Raw genomic sequence first — 23,014 nt, 5'->3', positions numbered from 1 at the left:
ATCGAATAGTTGCTTCGATTTCGGCAACACTATTAGGAAATGATTGAGTTAATTTTTAAGTTTGAATTCTACCGCCAGGTGGCAAAATAAACCGCGAAATTTAAATTTACGAATTAATTTTTTTTAAATTATTTTTGATCAGTAATTAATTAATTATTGATAAAAATAATTAATTATTTTGAAATTTTAGATAATTTGAATAAATATTTACCATAAAATAATTTAAATATTACCGCCATTTTTTAAACCGCCATTTTTAAATAACAGCTGACTGCTGTCATGTGTCACGTCTTTGTGTTGACATAACAGTTTATTATTAATCAATAATGACGACACTTGCATCTAAAATTGAATTCCATGAATTTTGTCATTTATTAGAAGAAATTTTGAAAGCGCAATCAAAAAATAAAATAAAAATACTGACAGATTTTTTAAATAAATGCCGGGAAATAGGAAAAAAATTAAAAGATGAAAATCCTGATGCTGTAAGTAAATTATTTTTCATAATTTCATAATAATAATAATTATAATTATTATTAATTTTACAGGACATTTCATTATTTCCAATAATGAGATTGTTATTAGTAAATAAAGATCATGAACGAGGACCGTATGGTTTAAAAGAAAAATCATTAGGAAATTTGTATGTAAGAATTTTTTGTCTAGGTAATTCTGATGATGCAAAAAATATTATTAACTACAGGTATTTATTATTTTAATTAATTATTTATTTATTTATTTATTTAATTTATCAATTTAATTTGTAGATTACCAACAGAACAAAAAGTACAAACTAATGATTTTGCTGAAAAGGTTTACTGGACATTGAAACGCAGGCTTAGAAATGCCTGCAAGTTATCAATTGAACAGATTAATTTTGTACTAGACAAAATTGCTGAAAGCAATAGACAGAACAAGAGCAAAGATAGCGAATTTATATACTTGGTACAGCAATGTGGTGCTTTGGAGGTCAAATGGTTGACGAGGATCATATTGAAGAGTATCAGAATCGGACTCGGTGAAAAACAAATTCTCAATGGTAAGAATTTTATATTTTATGCCCAAAAATTCAATGATACTGAAGTTAGCCGACGTCTAATAGTTTTTGGATTTTTTTCAAAACGATAAATTATAAAAAAAAATATTTGAAAAAATTGCACCTATCGTTTCTTTAATTTTCTACACGTGCATATTTTTATTATTATTTTTTTTTTGTAATTGATTTGTTGACAAAAAATCCAAAAATTGTTAATCGTCTTCTAACTTCAAGATCAATGAGTGTGAATGTAGCTGACAATTGTTAATTTAAAAAATTCAAAAAAAGTAACTTAAATGTAAATTAAATAAAATTTAAAAAATGGACATTTATAAAATGTGAAAATCAGTATGTGCATTTTTTAAATTTATGTATTTTTAATTGTTCTATTCATTTATTTGTAATTCAAAATTAGTCTCATATCTGCTAATAAATAACTGAAAATAAATATTAATTTTAGCGTACCACGAGGACGCAGAATCATTCTTCGGCGAACAATCAAACTTGCGCGAAGTCTGTGATGTTCTTTATAACCTAAAATATCGGATAAAAAAAACTTCAAACATATCAGTTCTCTCGCCTTTTAAGCCCATGCTTCTCGAGCGCCTCAGCATCGACAGACTTCCTGAGCTCTTTGTCAACTGTCCCGAGTACGTGGTCCAAACAAAATTTGACGGTGAGCGCAGCCAGCTGCACATGATGAACAATAAGTACAAGTACTACACCCGCCATGGTTATGACGTAACCAACCATCCTAGTTATGGCGAGTCTCCCGCTTCTGGTTACCTGACCTCCAAAATATCTGGCCTCCTAAGCCCGTCATGCAGCTCAATAATCCTCGATGGCGAGCTAATGGGCTGGCACAAAGAAAAGTCTTGTTTCGGATCAAAAGCCATGTCCTTTGATGTTAAAAAATTGACTTTCAAAAGTGTCTTCCAGCCTTGTTTGATGGTCTTCGACATAGTTCTCTACAACGACCAACTTACTGTAAACTTGCCTTTAAAAGAGCGCCTGAAAATTCTAGAAACCGCTTTCACTCCCAAAGATGGCGTCCTGATGCGCAGTAAAAATACTTCCGTAACCCGCGTAGACGAAATTCTTGAAATTTTCAACCAAAGTCTAGACAAAGCCGACGAAGGAATCGTCTTAAAAGATTCTTCAGGAGTTTACAAACCAAATTCACGGGAAGGGAACAAATGTTACAAACTAAAGGCCGAGTATTCAAATAATTTAGTTGAGGACATTGACCTTCTGATAGTTGGAGGTTATTACGGCCAAGGAAAACATTCTGGAATGTACAGCAGCTTCTTGGTAGCACTGGTAGTTCCTGGGGCCAATGAAGCCTCGCAGATTTTTAAATCAGTCGTCAGTGTCAGCACCGGGATAACTGGAGACAAATTAAAGGAACTGAACAACCGATTCGCTGATCACTGGACCTCCGAACGACCCACTAATGTCGTAGGCCCGAAAAAGGATCCACCGGACTCCTGGTTACCGCCAGAAAAATCACTGGTGCTGCAGATCAGGGCTACTGAGCTCATCAGATGCGACACCCAGCCTACGGGCTACACCCTGAGGTTTCCGAGAGTCAAATTAATTCGGGATGACAAACCCTGGTATGACGCATGCACGATAACAGAATTCAAGAGCTTGATTAAGAACTGGGGGCCGGTTAATAAGTTGACTAAGCGGCATGCCAACGAAGAAGATTTAAAATCTTTGGGAACTTCCAAGCGCAGGGAAACGGAAAGTAAATTTACTAAGCCTGTGAGAATGGACGAGAAACATTTTGGGGTCAGGGCTGCTGACGTTGAGCGCCAGACCCGATTAATGGAGGGTAGAGAGTTCTGTGTGATTAATGGAGAGCTTGATAATCATGCAGGTGGCGTTGTTTTAACGAAAGAAAATATTGAAATTATTTTACTACAGCATTCAGCGAAAGTTGTTCAGAATCCGGGAAAAAATACTTTCTGCGTAATCGTAGGGAATTCCGAAACAATGAAAGCTGTTAATTTAATTAATTCGGGTAAGTATGATATTGTAAAAACATGCTGGCTAAAAAGAGCGACGATTGAAGAAAATTGGGGTAAATTGGTTGATTGGTTTCCTTGGGAAATGCTGGCGATGCGCAAAGAAACCAAGGAACGATTGGGGAAAGATTATGATATTTATTGGGACAGTTATTTTATGCATGCTGATGATGAAAGTTTGAAAAGGTCTTTAGATAGAGTAGATAAATTTGCTGAAGAAAAAGTATTCGAGCAAGAAGACTACGAGGATTTGGATAAAGAGTTTTGTAATTTGGAGGTTAGACTCTTTGAGCGCGTGGTCGGCCATTTTGTTGACGATCACTGGCTTAAAAGACCTTTTTTGTTTATGAAAGGAACGATAAGTGAGAATATTGATGAGTTTACTACTCATGTTTTTGTGGGAGACGTTTTTAATAGAATTGATATCTATAAAAAAATTAATGACTCTGGTAAAACTTTTATTAAAGTTCTCAACAGGATGTGGGTCAAAGATTGTTTTGATAGAGGATCTTTGTTACCAGAAATAGATTATATTGTTCAATAAAGTTGTTATTTTTATACCTAATATATATATGTACTAGAAGGGTTTCGCGCTGACGCGCGCCTATTATTTTTTACCTCTTGTATTGTTTTGATAACTACTTTTGATGTTCCCTTCATGAAAAAGTCGTTATTAAAAATATTCATCATGGATGTCTATTGTCTCTATTAGCCCCTAACATAACCAATCATCTCCATAGCAACGGTTGCTATGACAACAGTCCCCATAGCAACCTTTGTCATGACCAACCACCTCCATAGCAACCGTTGCCATGACAACAGTCCCTAAAATAACCTTTGCCATGACAATAGTCCTCATAGCAATCGTTGTTATGACCAACCATTTCCATAGCAACTGTTGTCATGACCAACCACCTCCATAGCAACCGTTGCCATGACTACTGTAGTCATGGCGACGGTTGTCATGACGACTATAAGCGGTGACATAACACCAACTTTTTTAGAATAGATCTATATAAAATTGTCCCTACAAAAGAGTGTAACTCGGCTGTTTTTGGTTTTTACTCTCACTCTGAGTGTTCTGTGTACTAAATTTTCTCCCACTTTTGCTTGCGCATGCGCAGTTTAGAAATCTTCAGCAGTGGAAGCAATTCTCGAAGTTCATTTTCTCTCTGAGACAATTTTAACCATATATTCAATCTATTTTCTTATAGATATACAAAATTTTTTGGTTAAAAATTACCGTGACAATAAATTGTAACCTCTTCTTTTCCAAGTAGGGTCTAAACTATCGAGCTTGAGTAAAAACTAATATAGACCTTTTTTATAGAAAATTAAATTTCCCACAAAATTGTATTCTATAATTTTGAACGTATCTTTGATATTTAAGCCGAAATTTAGAGTAAAAGTCCGGGTATGAAAGACTTCAATTTTTTAAAATAATAAAATTCATGTTCAACTGAACATATAACGCAATTTCTTTTTTTTTTTTAAATTCAAATCTTATTCCGTTAAATAATATAATTATTTATGTTTAGTTCTTCCATTTGTATTATTTTATAAAAGTTACGTATTTCTTGTGTAATAAATTTATATTTTTACTGGCAAAGTAATTAAATTTTTTTTTACTAAAAACAACCGAGAGGTTAAAATGAGCACAAAGACTCGCATTCAATCATTGTGCATTATGTTAAAGTAAAAATACAAACCAAAGAAGCCGCGATGAGCTTCGTAATACTTTTTTGATATACAAAATTAGTTATTTATTTTTTTCAATTGTGTCAAATTTATAATCATATCAATATTCTAATGTTCAAAATTTTTCAAACGGAGAGGAGCTTTTAATTGATACAAATTGATACAATCTTTAATTTTAAAATATTTATCTTTTAAAAGGACAAGACAATTTTTTTTTTGTTTTAAAGCCAAATTTTTTTTATACAGATAAGACGTACAGATGTTGGTCATAGGAGTCACAGGAAATTTGTGTTCTTTTATCCGTCAAAAAAAAGTCATTTCAATTAAAAAATCGTTTAGATGATTTATTTTACAATCATTTGCAATTTACTTTTTGTCATCGCTTGTATCAAGTCTTTTAAGCAGATATTTTTCGATGACAAATTTCTGATTATTTTGTCAACACATTGGTGTCTTATTTCAGGCCAAAAAACTTCTATCTCATAAATGTCGCAAAGCCAAGTGTTCTACTTGGGATACTTGGCATTAAAAAATTCCATTTTAATGTCAAGCTTCAAAAACTAAAAGTGTTCTGATCGATTTCGAGAGCTTGATATTAAAATGAAAATAACTAGAAAACTATGCGGAATTTTAAAAAACTTTATCAGAGGTAATTTGTAGAGAATAAAATTGTCTACAAAAAAAATCCTATGATATTTTGTGATAAGTCTTATAGTTTCGCTGGAAAAGTAAAAAGATCTTGAAATTTACTGAAAATTTGACTTCAAGCTCCAATAACTTTTGAACAGATGAATTTATCAGAAAATGATAAGAGACTTTTTTTGTACAGCGTTTAATTTCCTACGAAATTATACCTGGAGCTTACCTGTACAATGGCCATTGCCGAGGTATAAAATTCCAAACTTCAATTTTTTTTCCCATGTTATTTAAATAGGAAATATAAAATTGCGATGAGCGGCTTTTAAATATTAATATTAAGAACTCATCTTTCGAAAGTTTCGAGCAAAAAAATAATCGATTTGTTTGAATCAGTCTAATATATGTTTGTTTGAAAAAAACGAACGTTTTTTATTTATAAAACATTAAAGTTACAGTTGTATCTATAATATAAAAATTTTCCAAGTATTTGTATTTTTAAAAAAATGAAAATCCCGCCCAAGTTTGAAGGAGAGCCAGCAAAAGACGTTAAATAATGTGAAATGTTAAAGTATGTCACAAGTCCCGAGACACTAAATCATACTAAAGATCTACTTATAGACATGTCACAGTCAAAATGAGACATTTATTAATTGAGTTTGAATATCTGCTAGTTTTCGTCTTCTTGACTACTATTTTTTTATTTTATTTTTTCGTTCCGAGAGCAACATGTTATTATTTTCCGCAACAGCATTTATTTGATGTTACTTCCTCTTGTTTTGTAACTAAATCACCGTTAGTGTCACTATAGCAGTCTTCAAATCTAATTGTGAATTCAATTTAAATTAACAATTTTAATTACTTATCAAATTATTTTAATTTAATAATTTTTAAATAAATACAAACGTTTTTTTTCTCTTGCAACCACATGGATAAACTGACGACCGCCTTTATTAAATTATTTGAATTATTATTAGTTTAATTTTTTTAATTATTTGAATTTCAAATTATTTTTTTTATAATTTTTTAAATTTAAAGAACTTATAAACTATTGAGTTTACAGAAAAATAGAAAGAATAACTTTTTGTAGGAAATTTAATTCTCTACAAATTTATATTTATACATTTTTATCATATTTTTAATAAATAACTTAGAATTTAAATTTAAAGTCTTCGATCTTAAAAAAAAATAGAAAAATTTGCCTGCATTAATAGTCCTGGAGTTTAAAATTAAATTCCGATTGAACTATTGGGATTACGATAAATTTACATCAATACATTTTTGTACAGAATTAAATTTCCTACAAAAAAGTCCCTCATACATTTTTCCGTAAATTCAATAGTTTAGCCATAATTTTGATTCAAAGTACAAAAAATTTATTATTCTTGTCATTTTGACTTAAATTTATTTTTAATTGGATTAATTATTTATTTATACAATTAATTTATTAATTTTGAATACGTACCAACGATGACACATACAACGATTTCGTTTTCTAATAAAATAAAAATATAATTTAATTAATTAATAAATTAATCAATAATTTAATTTTAATAATTAATTTATAACTCTAACTTACTCTCCTCCTTTTGCTTTTTGCCGCTTGAAATCTCTCTCAGCTGCGGCGCACAAACATTCAATTTGTCTATTGTAAAATTAAATTTTAATTAATTAATTAATTAATTGATTAATTAATTGATTAATTTATTTATCCTTACTTTTCTTTCAAAAAACCAGCGTATACAAAAAAAATAGTAAAAAAACTAAAAAAAAATTTGCTGATATACCATGAAATACTTGTTGTACAATGTGCCATTTTATTAGAGTTAATTTTCTTTCCGTTTAAAAAAAAAATTTTTCATTTCCAAATAAAGACTGAATTTTTTTTTTTTGGTTATTGAAATAATTCGTCAATTGTTTTTAAAAATAATCTTTATTGCTGGTAAATGAATCTTTAATTTTTTTAAAAAGTTTATTGGGCGCGTAAATTTTTTTTTATTTAAAAATTTGAAAAAGAGAAAAAAATTTTTGAAAACTTTTTCTTTTGTCTTGTGACTTAAAAACGTAACGACGTTGACAAGCTGTCAACGTGTATCTTTATTCTCGACAATAAAAAAAAATTGTGTCAACAACTTACTCATTAATATTTTTATTCAAAAAAAAAAAAAAAAAAAAAAAAAAAAAAACATATTTACAGATATATATATAAATTAAGTTTTTAGATGACAATTAATCATATGACATTAAAAATAACTATATCTTCTAAAATATCAAAGTTACATAAAAATTTATAAGGAGCATTTTTGTAGGGAATTGAATTCCCTACAAAAATTATCTCATATATTTTTATCATATTTTTGATAGTTCACCCAGAATATTAATTTTAAAAAATTCAACCAAAAAAACGTTTGAATATTTCTACACATTTTCAAATTACAAGTCACTTGAGTAATTATATCTACTAAAATATCAGTTACATAAAAATTGATAAGGGTCATTTTTATAGAGAATTAAATTTCCTACAAAAGTCTCCTGATTCAGTTTTCCCATATCTCCAATAGTTTACCCACAGCATTAATTCAAAACTTAAATCAATAATTTGAATTTTCAAAAAATACTTCAACTCCAATTAAATTTAAAAACTAAAAAAAAAAAAATTTCCATATCCATTTGAAATAAAATAATGTAACAATAACAAGTTCCCAAAAATTTACAAAAGAAGCAGTACTTGTTTTCCAAACTAAAACTGAATTTTAAACAGTTAATAAAATAATTAAAAATAAAAATACCAAGGATATCCGTTTGCTGTATATTAACTAAAGAAAAACAATCTAAATACTAATATTAACTGTTGGCAACATATATATTTAACATACAGACAACTATAACTAACAAACCAAAGCATTAACGAGCTCTTAAAGTCTAGTCAACCAAAAGAATACCATTTGGTAGCAGCTGTCATTCTTTTTATTTTCTTTGAATCTTCACCTAAAATTCAAAATTATCATTAATTTATTTAATAAACTACTCATTTAAATTTATTAATTACCACTACCCTTAATTTTAATTAATTAATTTATCTATTTATTAATTAATTAATTAATTTTAAAGAAGGCGGTACTTCTTTAAGTTGGCGTGGCTACTTTTGTATTCGACCAATAGCTTATACTGTTTTAATACTAAAAATATACACAGTATGATATATATGTATATATGTATATGTGGGTGCAAATGTATGAAGTAGTAGGAGAAGTTATATACTTGTCATTGAGTCTTAGAAGATAATGTTGAGTAAGAATTGCAAAGATTAACATCTTGATAATTATTTTAAAATTTTTTGAATTAATTTATTAATTAATTAATAAAATTAGTGATGGATAAATTAAATAATTTGAAAATAGAACAACGATTAAGAAGTCCTAAATGTGCTAGATGTAGAAATCATGGAATAATATCAAGTCTTAAAGGACATAAGCGGTCTTGCAGATGGAAAGATTGTAACTGCCCTTGTTGTCTGCTTGTTGTTGAGAGACAAAGAGTTATGGCTGCTCAAGTTGCTTTGAGAAGACAGCAACAAAATCAGGGTATTAATGGTAATTTTTATTCAACTAATGATTCGAGACAGACTATTGTTAGGAAGTTGAAAAATTTTCGGAGTTTACAAGTTACTTCGACGAGAATTGATTTGCATAATTTTTCAAATCAAGATTGTGAGTACTGTTATTTGTTTTTTTAAATTTGTGGCTTTGTTATTGAGTTTATGAAAAAATGTACAGAGACATTTTTTGTGGGGAATTTAATTTGCGACAAAAATGTGTTCTGTGATTTTTGCGATATCTTTGATAGTTTAATCAGAAATTTAATTTAAAGTTCCAAGGCTCGGAAAAAAGTTGATTTTTTTATAAAATTTGAATGTTTATTTTTTTTTATAACTTTTAAACTATGGGATTTATAAAAAAAGTAAAAGAGACCTTTTTCATAGAACATTTAATTTCCTACAAAAGTGTATTCTGTGATTTTTGTCATATCTTTGATAGTTTAGCCATAATTTAAACTTTAAGTATTGAAAGTAGAATTGATTAATAAATGAATAAGAAAAAAATAATTTTTTTGTTAGTTCGGGATTCAATTTTCCGGTTGGCAAATGAGGATAAATATTTAACAAACCCGAGTCCAAGTACGTGGACTAGTAACTTGGGTACTCAGCCTGAAAATAATGCATGTAATGAATCTATAACGCAATTAATACAAACGACAAAGGTGAATTATCAAGACGAAGAAATAAAAAGTGAAAATGATACACAACAGCCCCGATTATCTTTTAGTGTTGAATCAATAATTGGTACTCGATAATTTATTTATTTAAAAAAAAAACATTTATTTATCTATTTACACTATTAATTAACAATATATATATATATATATATATTAATTAATTAATTAATTATAATAAATTATTTATCACTTTCAAGTATTTTGCTACGCTTCTTCATATATAAATTCATTTGAGAATAATCTGTTAGAGTTATTTTAATTATTTCATTAAGTATATTTGGCCATTCTTCTTCAAGTGATTGTAATTTTTGTATTGCATCAACTGTTTTATCAATGTAATTAGATAAATGTAGTTTACCTTTATGTCTCAGTATCAAATCATCCTAATTGTTTTATAAATAAATAATAATATTAATTAATTAATTTAGTTTCATATAATTTATACATTTAATGTGTAATTTTTAAAAAATTGTCTTTAAAAATTTCTAGCGTCTAAAATAGTGAACTTACGTTAAAATTGATGAGGACCTTTTTTGTAGAAAATTTAATTTGCTACAAAATTGTATTCTTTAATTTTTATCGTATCTTTGGTAGTTTAATCAGAAATTTAATTTGAAAGCCAAAAAAATTGTGAAGAAAATTCACGTGATTTTGAATAAAAATTAAAAATTAATTAAAAAAATTTTTAGAGCCCAAACTAATCAGCTTACATAAAAACTGAGAAGGACATTCTTTGTAGAGAATTTAATTTCCTACAAAATTGTACTCCACAGTTTTTATCGTATCTTTGATAGTTTAGTCAGAAATTTGATTTAAAAGCCAAAAAAATTTGGACAGGAAATTCACGTGATTTTTAATAAAAGTTAAAAATTATTTTTCAAAATTTCTAGAGCCCAAACTACTCGATTTCCATAAAAATGGACAGAGACCTTTTTTGTACAGAATTCAATTTCCTACAAAATTGTATTCTTTAATTTTTATCGTATCTTTATTAGTTTAGCCAAAATTTTAATTTAAAGTTAAAAGCAAAACTCCTGAGTAGTGAATATTTAAAAATTACACATCCAATTAATAATAATAATTATTAAGATAAAATGATTAATTACTTGTGTAATATTTCCACGTCTCCACTGTAACGCTTCCTTAGCAACAACATTTCTTAAAGCTGGATCACTGTTGAATAAAAATTGTTTGGCAGTGATTTGTTCACCATTTTGTCTCTGAATTTTTTCTAAGTGCAGCCGGTGTAATAACGGTTGTAATAAAGTTTCTGGTAATGACCACATTACAATATCTACTAGACCAGAATATTCTTTATTCGCCATCTCAACATCATTCTGATTTATCTAAAGAAAAAAAAAATATATTACCTTATTAATAAAAAAAAAAAAAAAAAAAATACAAATAACTAAATAAATATAAATTTTACCTCTTTGCCGTTAATTATTTTTAACCCCCAGTGTGAGAGTCGAAAAATTGTATAAACTCTCCAATTTTTCGAAATAATCGGATTACCCTCAGCTTCTATTTGAATACTTGTAAGTCCTTGTACTTCAGCAAGAGCATTAAGTTGTCCTAGATGGCTAATATTTGTTTCTTTAAAAATAAAATGCTGACAGTTTGGAAATCTTATTTTTAATTTATTTAGTACCGTCGCCACTCCATTAAATTGAACATAATTAAATTTAACCATATTAACATCATTAGCTTTTACGATATCCCATGATCTATCTATGTAACGTAATGCACCTTGCCCATAGACATTTAAACAACGACCAACAATTTCCACTAAATAATCACCACCTTAAAAATTAACATCTCGTGTATTAAAAATTTTTAATAAAAAAAAGAAGTTAATTCTCGGATTCCTGATGCAATTCCACGTAAAATGAGTACCCACATCGATATATTCCGGTGTAGTCAATTATCGAGTACTGAACAAGGGTCCAAAATGCTCACATACGTCACATTTATCAAAATATATCGATGTGGGTACTCATTTCAACGGAAATTTCCTCCCCGATTCAGTAGTAAACTTAATTTTTCTGTAAAAAAACCCCGAAAAATACTAACCCTGTTCTTTCTCCTTGGGGGCATTAAATTGAATAGAAGGTGCCGCAGGTGTCATGACCGCGCGATGCTTAACTCTGGCAGTTGCTGCTCTGTTACTTTTATAACTAACAATTTTTTTAACCTGCGCACTCTTGACCCTCTGACTCCCACTAGCCTTATCCTCATCCGAATCTCCAAAGTCTTTGCTCGCGGTCGAAGACTGGCTGCTAAATTCCTCTTTGCTATCCAAGCTACTTGATTTTTTTAGACTCATCATATTTATTTGCCCGTAACTCAGCTGCCTTCTAGTAGTGCCTTGGACGAAATTGTAAAATCTCTTAGAGTCCGTCGCTAATTGAAGCGAAAAATCATTTTTTTTCCCAATTCCCAGTCCAAAATCTTTCTTATCACCAGCAGTCGCTTCATTACAAAAATTATATATATTTTTATCATCAATTGATAAAGTTCGTAGTGAACTTATAACATTATTTTTAATTAAATGATTTCTTAATCCACTTTTTAGGCTCTCGTGACTTTCGGAACTTTCCAATTCGCTGTCTGTTGAATCTGTAACTTCATTTTGACTCTTTCCGTTTACATTTCCATTATTATTAGAATTGCCATTGCCGACATTGTAACGACAATTAGCGATATTATTAATAATCGGCACTAAAATTGGCGGCAATTTAAAATCTAAAGCAAAATTTATTTTATTTGAATCGACGTTACTCTGAAGCTGATGATTAGAATTCAAAAGAGTATCCGAAGAATTGCTACGACGTTTGAATTGAATTTTTTTCGCGTCTATTTTTTCATTAATGGAACTCAAGCTTCCGTAAGTTCCCGAAGATTTTTGAGTATGCGACTCATCAGTTTTTAATTTTACGGTATCAAATTTTGTAGAATTTTGGAGGTTGAATCCACGGATGCGTTCATTTTTTATATTCAGTTTGTTGGTACCAGAAGTGAAGCATTTGGTCTGCGATCTTAAGAGATCCCAATTTTTTTTTGCATTTATTATGACTTCTTCCCGACGTACGTTTACGCAGACTTGAGTACTGAGGTCAAGAAATGCGGAATTTGACTGCTCTTTTGTCAGTCGCCAGGCCATTGCGGCTCGACGGACTTGTTCATTTACTTGCATCGTCGAGAGAATTTGTAGATTAGGAAGATAAGAAACCAGAAATGAGACACAATCGGCATTTAAAGTCACGGGATTGCCGTCGATTGTAATTTCACGGATCTCTAGAGCTTTTGCTAAACTTCCCATGTCTTCGATTCTGTAAATAATTGAAATTTAATGTATGGTAATTTTTAAAAAATTGAATATTTGATCTTTTGGAAACTGACTTTTGGAGCCTGGACAAATTGTGGTTTAGGTCTTAAAAGTCGGCTCACTTTTAAGACCTAAAATTCTTTCAGAATTAATTGAAGTTTTTTTTTGAGGAAATAAAAAATGGCGAACTTCGTTTATCACCTTAAAATTTTTTTGTATTTTTTTCTGAAATGAAAATTTTAAGACAAAAATTTTGAAAAATAAAAAAACGTCCCAATTAGTAAATTTTTGTAGAAGTTATATATCCCATGATCTATCTAACGTAACGGACCTTGCCCATAGACATTTAAACATTGACCAACAATTTCCACTAAATAATCACCACCTTGAAAACTAACATCTCGTGTATTAAAAATTTTTAATAAAAAAAAGAAGTTAATTGTCGAATTCCTGATAAAATTCCACGTAAAATGAGTACCCACATCGATATATTTAGGTGTGGTCAATCATCGAGTACTTAACAAGGGTCCAAAATGGTCATACGTCACATTTATCAAAATATATCGATGTGGGTACTCATTTCAACGGAAATTTTCTCCCCGATTCAGAAGCAAACTCATTTTTTTTGTAAAACCAAACCAAACAAAAATATTCGAAAAAATAAAAGCCTTTTTTTTTTTAAAACTCATAACTTTTTTTGAGTTGGGTAAAAAAATTTGAAAATTTCATAAAAAATGATTTTAATGGGGTAGAAAAAAATTTTCAGTCAAACCGAAAGGGTCGGGGTCAAAAGTAGTCGATTTGGTATGGAATAAATTCGATCGGATTAAATATTTAAAACCAATCGCTATGACTTTGAAAAATTTTTATTGACCCAATTTTTTATTCATCATGAGAACTTTTGAGCATCAGACTACAGATCAATCAACTAAAGTCCATAAGTCAGTTTCCATAGACAACTTTTCTTAAAAAATTATTTTTAAAATTTTCGATTGTCCATAAAAAAATAATTATTACTTGTGTATATCATTATTGCTGAGATATAATTTTTGTAACTGCGGAGTCTCACTGAATCCCAATAATTTTTTTATTTTATTCCTTTTCAAATTAAGTTCTTTCAGCGCAACCAGTCCATGAAAATCATTAAATCCAATCATCTTGACATTATTACCCGCTAAATTAAGTACTTTAAGTGATGATAAATTTTCTAGCCCAGTTATCTGGACAATTTGATTCCCATGAAGATCAAGAACTTCGAGTTTTATCAAAGATCTCAAGCCCTCGATTTTTTTCACCCGATTTTTTCCAATCAGTAGGACACGTAAATTTTCCAGAGGCGCCAGATCGTAAATTTTTTCGATCTGGTTGTCATAGAGATCCAGAAAAACGAGTTTCGTTAAATGAGCAAAATTGTTGCCTTCGATCCGTGACAGAAGATTGTGCTGCAGAGACATTAAACGTAATTTCGGCTCGCCGATGATGTCGGGAAAGCTTGTGAGCCCCCGGCGATCGAGACAAATGCGATCAGGATTTTTTTCGCGCTCGGCAGAAGTTCTCGATGCCACCACGGTGGTGGTTTTATTACCGCTGTCATTAGTCGACTGCTGCTGCTGCAAAGCGACGACATCGCAGCCACCAACTTCTGCATCATCAAAACCAAAAGTTGAACTCGTTGGCCTGCAGACATTTTTTTTATCAGTTAAGTATAAAATTTGAATTATTCACTTCATTTCACGTACAAAGAGTACCAACGCCATTATGTTCTTATGAGTATTCTAATTACTTGAATTAGTTTTCAAAAATACTTTTTTTTTTACTTCATCAAAAGATATTGATGTGGGTACTCAAACCACCGGAAATTTTCTTCTGAATGAAACTGTGCAAGTTTTTTAAACTTCCCGCCAGGAAAATTTCAAATTTTCAAAAGACCGGGAAACTTATTTTTTAAAAATTTCACTTGAACGAGAGTACTGATAAAAAACTTTTGTTTGTACTTACGTTAGAGTACCATAAGATCTTTTGGTAGTTAGTTTACTTGGTGCTGGTGCACCAGGTAAGACAGGTAAGGCTGGAGCTATCGTAAAAAATTGAGCATCATCTTGATCATTATCATCAGCATTTATATTTGTCGTTTGTGCTGTTACTGTTGCCGATTTGCCGCATAAATTAAATGACAATTTTTTACTCTATCGAAATAAATTAATTTCAAATATTTAATAATTTTTATTCATTGAAAATATAAATATTAAGTGAATTTTTTTTTTTTTAATATAGTGATGTGGGTACTCAGATTAATAGAAATTTCCTGATTGACAAGACTATAGTATTTATTTTTATAAAAAAAAATTTTCCATTGAAAAATTTTTTTTTTTTTATTTGATGATAAAAAATTTTTATAAAAATTCAAATAACTTCTAAATTATTGAGTCTACAAAAAAAAGTATAGAATACTTTTTAGTAGAAAATTTGATTCTCTATAAATTTATTTCTATACAATTTTATCGTATCTCTGATAGATAACTTACAATTTTAATTAAAAGATTTTAGTTCATTAATAAGATGAAAATTTCACAAAATTAATATTCTCTTGTCTTTAAAATTAAAATTCTGACTAAACAATTGAGAATACGGTGAATATATCTCAATATATTTTTATAGAGAATTAAATTCTCTACAAAAAAGTTCCTTTTAACATTTTCCTTAAATCCAATATTTTATTCACAATTTCAATTCAAACTATTCAAAATTTATTGTTCATTTCAAAATTTTAATTTCAATAGGAAGAATTACGATAATTATTGTTATCATTATTATTTACCTGTGTTTTATTATTGCTTATTGGCATTACATAACCAACCCTTATCTCATATATTTTTTTAACAACACCCATTAACCATAAAACAAAAATTAATCACATATTTTCCATTTTCTATTTATAAATTCTCATATAATCCAAACAATCAAAATCAATCGACTTCACTATTCCAAGTATTAAATTTATTTTTGTTTGTCATTGCGCTCTTCAATCCACCCTATTTATTTTATATAAAACTTCAAATAATAAAAACACATATATATTTTTGTTGTAAAACATTCAAATTTACTTTTGTAATCTTCTGTGCATTTTCTTTTCATTTAATTTTCACTAGAAAAAAAAACTGAATATTCATTTTAAAAAACAATTTAATTTAAATTTAAATATATATTACTAATTAAATACTTTTATTATTCATTATTCATAATTACAAAACATGTAAACAGTTATTTTAACACCTAAATACTCAGTACTTACCGTAGTTACGGTCTCAGTTGTCAAAACACAAATAATGCGCGCGCAAAATTTAAAATATTTGAAAACTGCGCTTGCGCTGAATGATAATTCGCACGTGCGCAGTAGAGAGAAAATAATAAGAAACAATTTTTTAACTCGTAAAATATATAAATAATAATCATTACAATTTAATTACTTGTAATAATTAACAATGGCTTTATTAAATGTAGTACAGATATTTAGACATAAATTAATTATTGCCAATACTTGTTTGTTACCGAAAAATACTTACGCTGTGGGAGGTAATTATAATTTTTTACTACTCTAGGTTATAAATTTTTTGAATGTAAAATTAAATATTTATTTAATTTTGTTATTATTACTCTAAAAATTGAATTTTAAATTTAAATCCTGATAAATTTGAAGTTTTTTAAATTCAATTTTAAATTCCGCGGGTTCTTTAAAAAATAACTTCTTTGAGATTTAAATAATTTTAACCTAAAAATTTTAATAACAAATTTGAATTTTTAATTTTAATAAATTTAAATTTAGTTGTATAAATTTGAGTGTAACATGACTGTGAATGTAGCAGACATCAGACAAATTTAAAATTATTGATAAAGAGAGTAAATAATTTATAAAATAATTTAGGATAATAAAATTTTTAAAAAATGCGCATTCAAAAAATTTTGAAATTAATAAGTGCATTTTTTATAAATATCATTTTATTAAGTTTTTACTCTATTCATTACTAATTTTGAATTCGTCTGATGTCTGCTACATTCACACTCATAGTGTAACTTATTTTCAATTTTTATTACAAGTATTTTAAAAAATAGCCAAATGTTTTTCAAAATTTTTCTATTTTTTTATTAAATATTTTACTAAGAAACTATTTCATAAAAATTTTGATTTGTCCATCAAAAAAACTTATGATCCCTCTAAGTTCAAAACCATGATCCTGAAGTTAGTAGACAATTAAAAATTTTCGGATTTTTTTTTTTAAATCAATTACAAAAAAATGAAAACTAAAAATATGCACATGTAGAAAATTTTAAAAACTACCGGTGCAATTTTTTCAAATTTGTTTTTTTTTTATAACTTACCGTCTACAAGAAAATCAAAAAATTATTAGACGTCGCCTACTTCAGTTTCATACAAAATCACGATTTAGGAATTCAAAAATCAAATTTTCATTCATGTCTTCTTACTAGTGCAGCCAGATTATGTGCGATATTTTTACCCCCTCCTGCCATTACACTCCATGCTTATCACGACGGAAAGGGGTAAAAATATCGCGCGATTTGGCTGCACTGCTTCTTACTAGATGATCTAGATCTACATTTAAAATCTACAGTTAAATCTAAACCACAATTTTCCAGGCTTTAAAAGACAGTTTCCAAAGTACACGATCATTAATTCAACTTTCGATCATCACAAACAATTTACGCGCCAAAATTCATAATCCAATAAATATTTAAATTTGACGTTCTTTATATATGTACTTGAAGTTCGGAACGTTTTTTGCGTAACGAAAAAAAAAATTGCACAGTAAAAAATCTACTGGATTACTACATGTCCAAAATATTTCGCAATTAGATGCTGATATGTCAGCCGAAAATTTTAGGCCACCCCCAACCGGAACTACGCCTTAAGCAGTCGAATTACATAAATTTTTTTTCATCTTCATTCCGCGGAAAACGTTTCGATCTTCCGGTACATTTTTATATTCTCTAGATTAACCCTTCAGCACCCGCGCTATGAGTTTTTCTCTCACACTTGCCTTCAAATATTTTTTTCTAAGTAATTTCAAATGGAATGACCAAGTGAAATTTTTTTTATCTTAATGAAATTTTATGCTTTTTATGATTTTGAAATTTTAAAATTATTTTGAACATAAAAAATATTTTCAAAAGATTTATTTTAAAAAGCAATGAGACTTTTTCTCATCACGCGAGTAAAGTAAGGCATAAAAATTAATACGGTTTGGCTCAGTTCGGGCAGTTCCGAATCTTTTCGGCAATCACCGCCGTTTTTTTCAGCCGTTAAGTCTGTCATTACTTACAAAATTAAAAATTAAAAAACAAGTACATTATAGAAAATTTAAAAATAAAAACAAGCGAAATATTCAAATAAATTATAATTACGTCATAATCGGGAAAGTGCATAATATTTTTGTTTTATTTGACTTAAAATTTACGATGCGCCGAAGCGTGAGACTTTTTCTCATTACGCGGGTAATGTTTTACGTTGTTCTAACGCGGGTGCTGAAGGGTTAAATAAATAAACTGTAAAAAAATTGCAGAGTGAACCCGGATTAAATCTGGAGTGAATGCGTAGCAGATGACTATTTATTTATTTGATCCCCTCAGAGTGAACTTCACTCCAAACAGGAGTTTCCTTTCATATTAAAAGTCCGAATCGGAATGAATTCAAATTTAAATAAAATCCTTAATCACTTCGAATTCACTCCCAATTTTTTACAGTGTAATTATTTAAAACTACATATTAATTAAAGAAATTACAACTTAATGGACAGTAAACTCTACCAACGTCTTCTTCAATAAATATCCGTATAATAAATTCCGTATATATTTATTTAAATTAACCACTTATCACAATCCGCTGCTAATAAACCCACTATCAATACTTATCATCATTATTATCATTACAGTCGGCGGAGCCTTAGGAAAATTGAAGAGACCCAAAGGTAAAGGTATAGGGACCGCTCAAGAAAAAATAAAACTTCCGGTCGAAACTGACGCACACCGTCTGGTCAATTACGTCTGCGGGTCAAATATTCTCAAAGAAGGTGGTGAAGATGTAAAGATAAAACCCGACTCCGAGTATCCCGACTGGCTCTGGGAGATCAACATCGGGCCGCCCAAGACCCTGGACGAGTTGGACCCCAACACCAAAGCCTACTGGCGTAAATTACGCAAGATGTCGTTGGTCGAAAATAATAAAAAAATTAAATACCGTATTCTCGGTCCCGTTTAATCTGTAACTTTTTTTTTTTAATTAATTAATTAAAAAAATCTTCATACATAATAAATTTTGAATTAATCATCTGTTTACTTATTACTCATTACCTTGAATATTTAGTGATAAGAATTTAAAAATAATGAATTTGCAAATAAGGGCGTTGTCGGAAATGTTAATTTGGATTAAAGGATAAAGATTATTGTAATTATCTTTATTATGATCAATAAAATGGATTTAAAAATTACAATTAATAGTAAATTATTTGATTTTTTTTTATTCGTTCCACGAAAATTAATTTATTCTTATTATCTTCGTAAAAAAAAATGATTATTCTGGAAATCGATAAAATCTAGACTTGATGATAAAAAAAGTAAATAAATAAATTTATTTTTGCATGACATTAAGCATTAAATGGCGTGAATTATTTATTATTAATTGTATTATGATTTATGTAAATATAATATATAGATTTTAGGCGTATGATTTATTTATCCAGGTAAATAATGAGAGTAATAAACGTGCGATTAATAAAAATAATATTTATCGCTATTGCTAATTAAATAATGGTTATTTAATAGCTAACGTTAATGCGCGATTAAACACGATAGTGAATGGTATAAATACTGGGCGATACCTGGTGGGTTATCATTACGGACAAGTTCTTCCTTGGGTAATAAGCCGAATTTTCTTAAGGTACTGTTTATTTTTAATTATTATTGTATAAATTTGTGGGACTTATACTAGATTTTTAAGTCTGGCGGACTCAAGTTACGAATTTGAGTTTATTTTTATAAATGCACTAGATGATAACTTGACTTTAGGGGAGATAATTTAAACTTGGAGATTCGGGAATGAGACAGTTGGGTAGAGCAGGGAATTTCCGTTAGTTTGAGTACCGACACGACTATATTTTGAGTGAGTCGAAAAATTTCGAAAAAAAATTTTTTTTTTTGTGAAATTTTTGACCTTTTTGAGTATGGACTTGTGGGTACTCGTTGGAGAGGAAATTTTATTTTGTAGAGGATCGCGCTGATGTTTTTTTTAAATCAATTAATTTTTTGTAGATGCGAGTCGTGATTGCGTTTGCGACACTTTGTTTGGCAACGTGTGCTGCTAACAGTACGTAGAAAAATTGTGATTATTTTTTTTTATAGTGTCCAGCTAGGATTTTGATAAATCTGATTTTTTTTAGAAAAAATTGTCTGCTACTTTGGTAGCTGGTCAGTTTACCGCCCGGGCAATGGAAAATTTGACATTGGGGACATAGACCCGACGCTGTGTACTCATTTGATTTACACGTTCGTTGGATTAGAAAATGCTGACGTAAAAGTACTTGATCCCTGGCAGGATTTACCGAACGATTATGGCAAGAACGGATTCGGCCGTTTCAATGCAATGCGAGAGAAGAGTCCATCGACCAAGACAATGGTAGCGATCGGTGGCTGGAATGAAGGTTCAGCAAAATACTCCGCGATGGTGGATAATGCGGAATTGAGGGAACGTTTCGCAGACAATGTTGTGGCATTTGTAAAGAAATGGGGCTTTGATGGATTCGATCTCGACTGGGAATATCCTAACCAACGTGGTGGCTCAGCTAAGGACGTTAAGAACTTCATCGAGCTGCTCAAAGTTATGAGACAGAGGTTCGATAGAGCGGGATTGATACTGAGTGCCGCCGTAGCTGCCGCTGAAACGTCGGCATCTCAATCGTATGATATTACTGAGATGAGCAAGTACTTGGACTTTATAAACCTGATGGCTTATGACTTCCACGGTGCCTGGGAACCCTATACTGGTCTCAATGCCCAATTGCACGCTTCCAAAAGTGATTCACTCGAAACCCGTGGATTGAATTCGGTAAGTATTTAATAATTAATTTAAACATTTTTCGTCGTGTCCTGAAGAAAATTTATGTAAAAATGAGTACCGACATCCCAATATTTGTAACAAGTCACCAGTAGTCAAAATAGCAATTGAAAATATTTTTTTCGATTCCAAATATCTGGTTGCTGGTACTCATTTTGAAGGGAATTTCGCTGCCTGTCTAATGCAAGTACTCAACAAATTTAAAAAAATTAAAGGAAGCAGCAGTCAAGTACTGGTTATCCAAAGGAGCCCCCAAAGAAAAATTGATCCTCGGAGTCCCGACCTACGGACGTGCCTTCACTCTCGCGAATCCCCAATCCCACGGAATTGGAGCCGCTTCCTTAGGAGCTGGTGCCGCAGGACCTTACACCCGAGAAGCAGGAATGCTTGGTTACAACGAAATCTGCGAGATGCTCAAGAAAGGCGGATGGAACGTCAACTACGATGAAGAAAGACACGCCCCATGGGCACACAAGGATCGTCAATGGATCGGTTTCGACGACGTCAAGTACGTCTACTATAATAACAAAATTATAAATAACAATAAATTAAATAATTAATTATTTTTTTTTAGATCGATAAACGCAAAGGCCGAGTTCGCTAAACAGATGGGTCTAGGTGGTGTCATGATCTGGTCTATCGAAACCGACGACTTCCACGGAATTTGCGGTGAAAAATACCCACTGCTAAGAGCAATCAATGCCGTTTTTCTCGGCGGTAAAGAGGCCTCCCAAGACCAGGATATCGTTGACAATAATGATATTCCCAATGAAGTGGACGAATCAAATAACTCAGATGATTCAACTTCAACTTCAACAGACAACGAACCTATACCTCCACCACCAACTCCCAGCGGTAATTGCCAAGTAGCAGGACCCGCGGGCGTACCAAATTCCTGCGACTTTGTAATGTGTTCTTTAAATGAACGTGGGGAATTAAACGAGACTCCAATGAAGTGTCATCCATCTCTTTGCTTCGATTCTGAAAAACTCGTTTGCGACTGGCCTAAAAAGAATTGAAACATCTCCACCCCATGTTGAAACCAGAACCTAAACTATGTTATTTATTTAATAGTTAACTTTGTAGTAACTCTGTTATTAAACCTTGAAATATAATTTATCTTATCGTTAATTCTGTTCATTATAAATTATCTTATTTATTCAATTGATATTTTCCAAGTTGTACACCTGTCCGGTATTGCGTAATGTTTGCACTGTTCATCTTTACTTCATATTTTGTTTGGTTGGTAGCAATAGCAAATCATGGGATTTCCATTTCTTTGTATTTCGCAACTGCTCTAATTTGCGAAAAACTGCTGCGATAAATTAGTCTAAAAATTATTATGGAAATAATTTTAATGTTTATTATTTTATTTATTTCAAAAGAAATATATTTTCTTCTTTAACAAATAGTCCAATTTTACGTGATCGTAACTAATCCTGTTAGATATTATTCGAATCAGATTTTGAGAAAATATTTGCATTCAAATATTCAAGAAGAAAATAAAATTAACGGAAGTACTTGCAAAATTTTTAAATTGTCTGTAAAATTTTCTAAAATTCTTAAATTATTGGAAAAAAATCAAGAATACAAAAAAAAAAAATTAACCCTAATCCGGTGTCGCTGTTTTCAACACCCATAGGCGTTGAACATGGGTCATTAGCGGCCGCCGCTAATTTAACTATGTTATTTTGTAAGAAAAAATCTGAATAAATTCGTAAATCTTTGGACTTCTATGCGAGAGAGTTGTTGCCAGCCTTGAAAATCCCTTTTTCAATAAACATTTTCATCAAAATTCGGAGGCATGTATGCTGTTTTCTGTAGAATATTTTGACACAAACAATTTATTAATAAAAATTTTACTAATTAATAAATTAGAACAAAAGGAA

General features: G+C 30.0%; 6 protein-coding genes across 7 annotated transcripts; 4 read left to right on the top strand and 2 right to left on the bottom strand.

Moving 5' to 3' along the window:
- Positions 1 to 281: 281 nt before the first annotated feature.
- On the top strand, positions 282 to 3,631 carry LOC130672764 (DNA ligase 4). The gene is made up of 4 exons (XM_057477482.1): positions 282 to 485; positions 549 to 703; positions 768 to 1,039; positions 1,497 to 3,631. The coding sequence occupies exons 1-4, from the start codon at positions 327 to 329 to the stop codon at positions 3,608 to 3,610; spliced, it is 2,700 nt and encodes an 899-aa protein (XP_057333465.1). The 5' UTR covers positions 282 to 326; the 3' UTR covers positions 3,611 to 3,631.
- Positions 3,632 to 5,798: 2,167 nt separating this feature from the next.
- LOC130672768 (uncharacterized) lies at positions 5,799 to 7,318 on the bottom strand. The gene is made up of 5 exons (XM_057477485.1): positions 7,119 to 7,318; positions 6,980 to 7,045; positions 6,866 to 6,895; positions 6,307 to 6,348; positions 5,799 to 6,223 (listed from the first exon to the last, which is right to left on the bottom strand). The coding sequence occupies exons 1-5, from the start codon at positions 7,214 to 7,216 to the stop codon at positions 6,136 to 6,138; spliced, it is 324 nt and encodes a 107-aa protein (XP_057333468.1). The 5' UTR covers positions 7,217 to 7,318; the 3' UTR covers positions 5,799 to 6,135.
- On the top strand, positions 7,253 to 9,820 carry LOC130672766 (uncharacterized). The gene is made up of 2 exons (XM_057477483.1): positions 7,253 to 9,110; positions 9,518 to 9,820. Exons 1-2 carry the CDS (start codon positions 8,774 to 8,776, stop codon positions 9,751 to 9,753), a joined length of 573 nt encoding a protein of 190 aa, XP_057333466.1. The 5' UTR covers positions 7,253 to 8,773; the 3' UTR covers positions 9,754 to 9,820.
- Positions 9,821 to 9,854: 34 nt separating this feature from the next.
- On the bottom strand, positions 9,855 to 16,277 carry LOC130672763 (leucine-rich repeat-containing protein 49). Of its 2 annotated transcripts, XM_057477481.1 has the most exons (8): positions 16,108 to 16,277; positions 15,822 to 16,035; positions 15,002 to 15,189; positions 14,021 to 14,680; positions 11,749 to 13,007; positions 11,105 to 11,478; positions 10,782 to 11,021; positions 9,855 to 10,058 (listed from the first exon to the last, which is right to left on the bottom strand). In XM_057477481.1, exons 2-8 carry the CDS (start codon positions 15,891 to 15,893, stop codon positions 9,855 to 9,857), a joined length of 2,997 nt encoding a protein of 998 aa, XP_057333464.1. In that variant the 5' UTR covers positions 15,894 to 16,035; positions 16,108 to 16,277. The 2 variants fall into 2 exon arrangements, with proteins under 2 accessions (XP_057333464.1, XP_057333463.1); XM_057477480.1 differs by having other exon boundaries at positions 15,822 to 16,277.
- Positions 16,278 to 16,382: 105 nt separating this feature from the next.
- LOC130672767 (39S ribosomal protein L54, mitochondrial) lies at positions 16,383 to 19,341 on the top strand. The gene is made up of 2 exons (XM_057477484.1): positions 16,383 to 16,576; positions 18,949 to 19,341. The coding sequence occupies exons 1-2, from the start codon at positions 16,486 to 16,488 to the stop codon at positions 19,272 to 19,274; spliced, it is 417 nt and encodes a 138-aa protein (XP_057333467.1). The 5' UTR covers positions 16,383 to 16,485; the 3' UTR covers positions 19,275 to 19,341.
- Positions 19,342 to 19,849: 508 nt separating this feature from the next.
- On the top strand, positions 19,850 to 22,256 carry LOC130673457 (acidic mammalian chitinase-like). The gene is made up of 5 exons (XM_057478472.1): positions 19,850 to 19,952; positions 20,324 to 20,378; positions 20,452 to 21,116; positions 21,341 to 21,633; positions 21,700 to 22,256. Exons 2-5 carry the CDS (start codon positions 20,324 to 20,326, stop codon positions 22,142 to 22,144), a joined length of 1,458 nt encoding a protein of 485 aa, XP_057334455.1. The 5' UTR covers positions 19,850 to 19,952; the 3' UTR covers positions 22,145 to 22,256.
- The last annotated feature ends 758 nt before the right edge of the window (positions 22,257 to 23,014 follow it).

This window comes from Microplitis mediator, chromosome 8 (assembly GCF_029852145.1).
Source record: "Microplitis mediator isolate UGA2020A chromosome 8, iyMicMedi2.1, whole genome shotgun sequence".
NCBI classification, from domain to species: domain Eukaryota; kingdom Metazoa; phylum Arthropoda; class Insecta; order Hymenoptera; family Braconidae; genus Microplitis; species Microplitis mediator.
This window is presented reverse-complemented; position numbering and strand designations above follow the sequence as displayed.

Excerpts from the sequence above, each read along its gene's own strand:
- LOC130672767 (XM_057477484.1), top strand. The coding sequence starts at position 16,486 with ATGGCTTTATTAAATGTAGTACAGATATTTAGACATAAATTAATTATT. Across the intron at positions 16,577-18,948 it reads AAATACTTACGCTGTGGGAG|TCGGCGGAGCCTTAGGAAAA; the intron begins GTAATTATAATT and ends TTATCATTACAG.
- LOC130673457 (XM_057478472.1), top strand. The coding sequence starts at position 20,324 with ATGCGAGTCGTGATTGCGTTTGCGACACTTTGTTTGGCAACGTGTGCT. Across the intron at positions 20,379-20,451 it reads GGCAACGTGTGCTGCTAACA|AAAAAATTGTCTGCTACTTT; the intron begins GTACGTAGAAAA and ends GATTTTTTTTAG. Across the intron at positions 21,634-21,699 it reads ATCGGTTTCGACGACGTCAA|ATCGATAAACGCAAAGGCCG; the intron begins GTACGTCTACTA and ends ATTTTTTTTTAG.
- LOC130672768 (XM_057477485.1), bottom strand. The coding sequence starts at position 7,216 with ATGGCACATTGTACAACAAGTATTTCATGGTATATCAGCAAATTTTTT. Across the intron at positions 6,349-6,865 it reads CGTTGTATGTGTCATCGTTG|GCGGTCGTCAGTTTATCCAT; the intron begins GTACGTATTCAA and ends AATTTAATAAAG. Across the intron at positions 6,224-6,306 it reads GGTTGCAAGAGAAAAAAAAC|ATTTGAAGACTGCTATAGTG; the intron begins GTTTGTATTTAT and ends ATTCACAATTAG.
- LOC130672763 (XM_057477480.1), bottom strand. The coding sequence starts at position 15,893 with ATGGGTGTTGTTAAAAAAATATATGAGATAAGGGTTGGTTATGTAATG. Across the intron at positions 13,008-14,020 it reads AGCAATAATGATATACACAA|AATCGAAGACATGGGAAGTT; the intron begins GTAATAATTATT and ends AATTATTTACAG. Across the intron at positions 10,059-10,781 it reads GACGTGGAAATATTACACAA|GATGATTTGATACTGAGACA; the intron begins GTAATTAATCAT and ends TAAAACAATTAG.
- LOC130672766 (XM_057477483.1), top strand. The coding sequence starts at position 8,774 with ATGGATAAATTAAATAATTTGAAAATAGAACAACGATTAAGAAGTCCT. Across the intron at positions 9,111-9,517 it reads TAATTTTTCAAATCAAGATT|TTCGGGATTCAATTTTCCGG; the intron begins GTGAGTACTGTT and ends TTTTTTTGTTAG.
- LOC130672764 (XM_057477482.1), top strand. The coding sequence starts at position 327 with ATGACGACACTTGCATCTAAAATTGAATTCCATGAATTTTGTCATTTA. Across the intron at positions 486-548 it reads AAGATGAAAATCCTGATGCT|GACATTTCATTATTTCCAAT; the intron begins GTAAGTAAATTA and ends TTAATTTTACAG. Across the intron at positions 1,040-1,496 it reads TGAAAAACAAATTCTCAATG|CGTACCACGAGGACGCAGAA; the intron begins GTAAGAATTTTA and ends TATTAATTTTAG.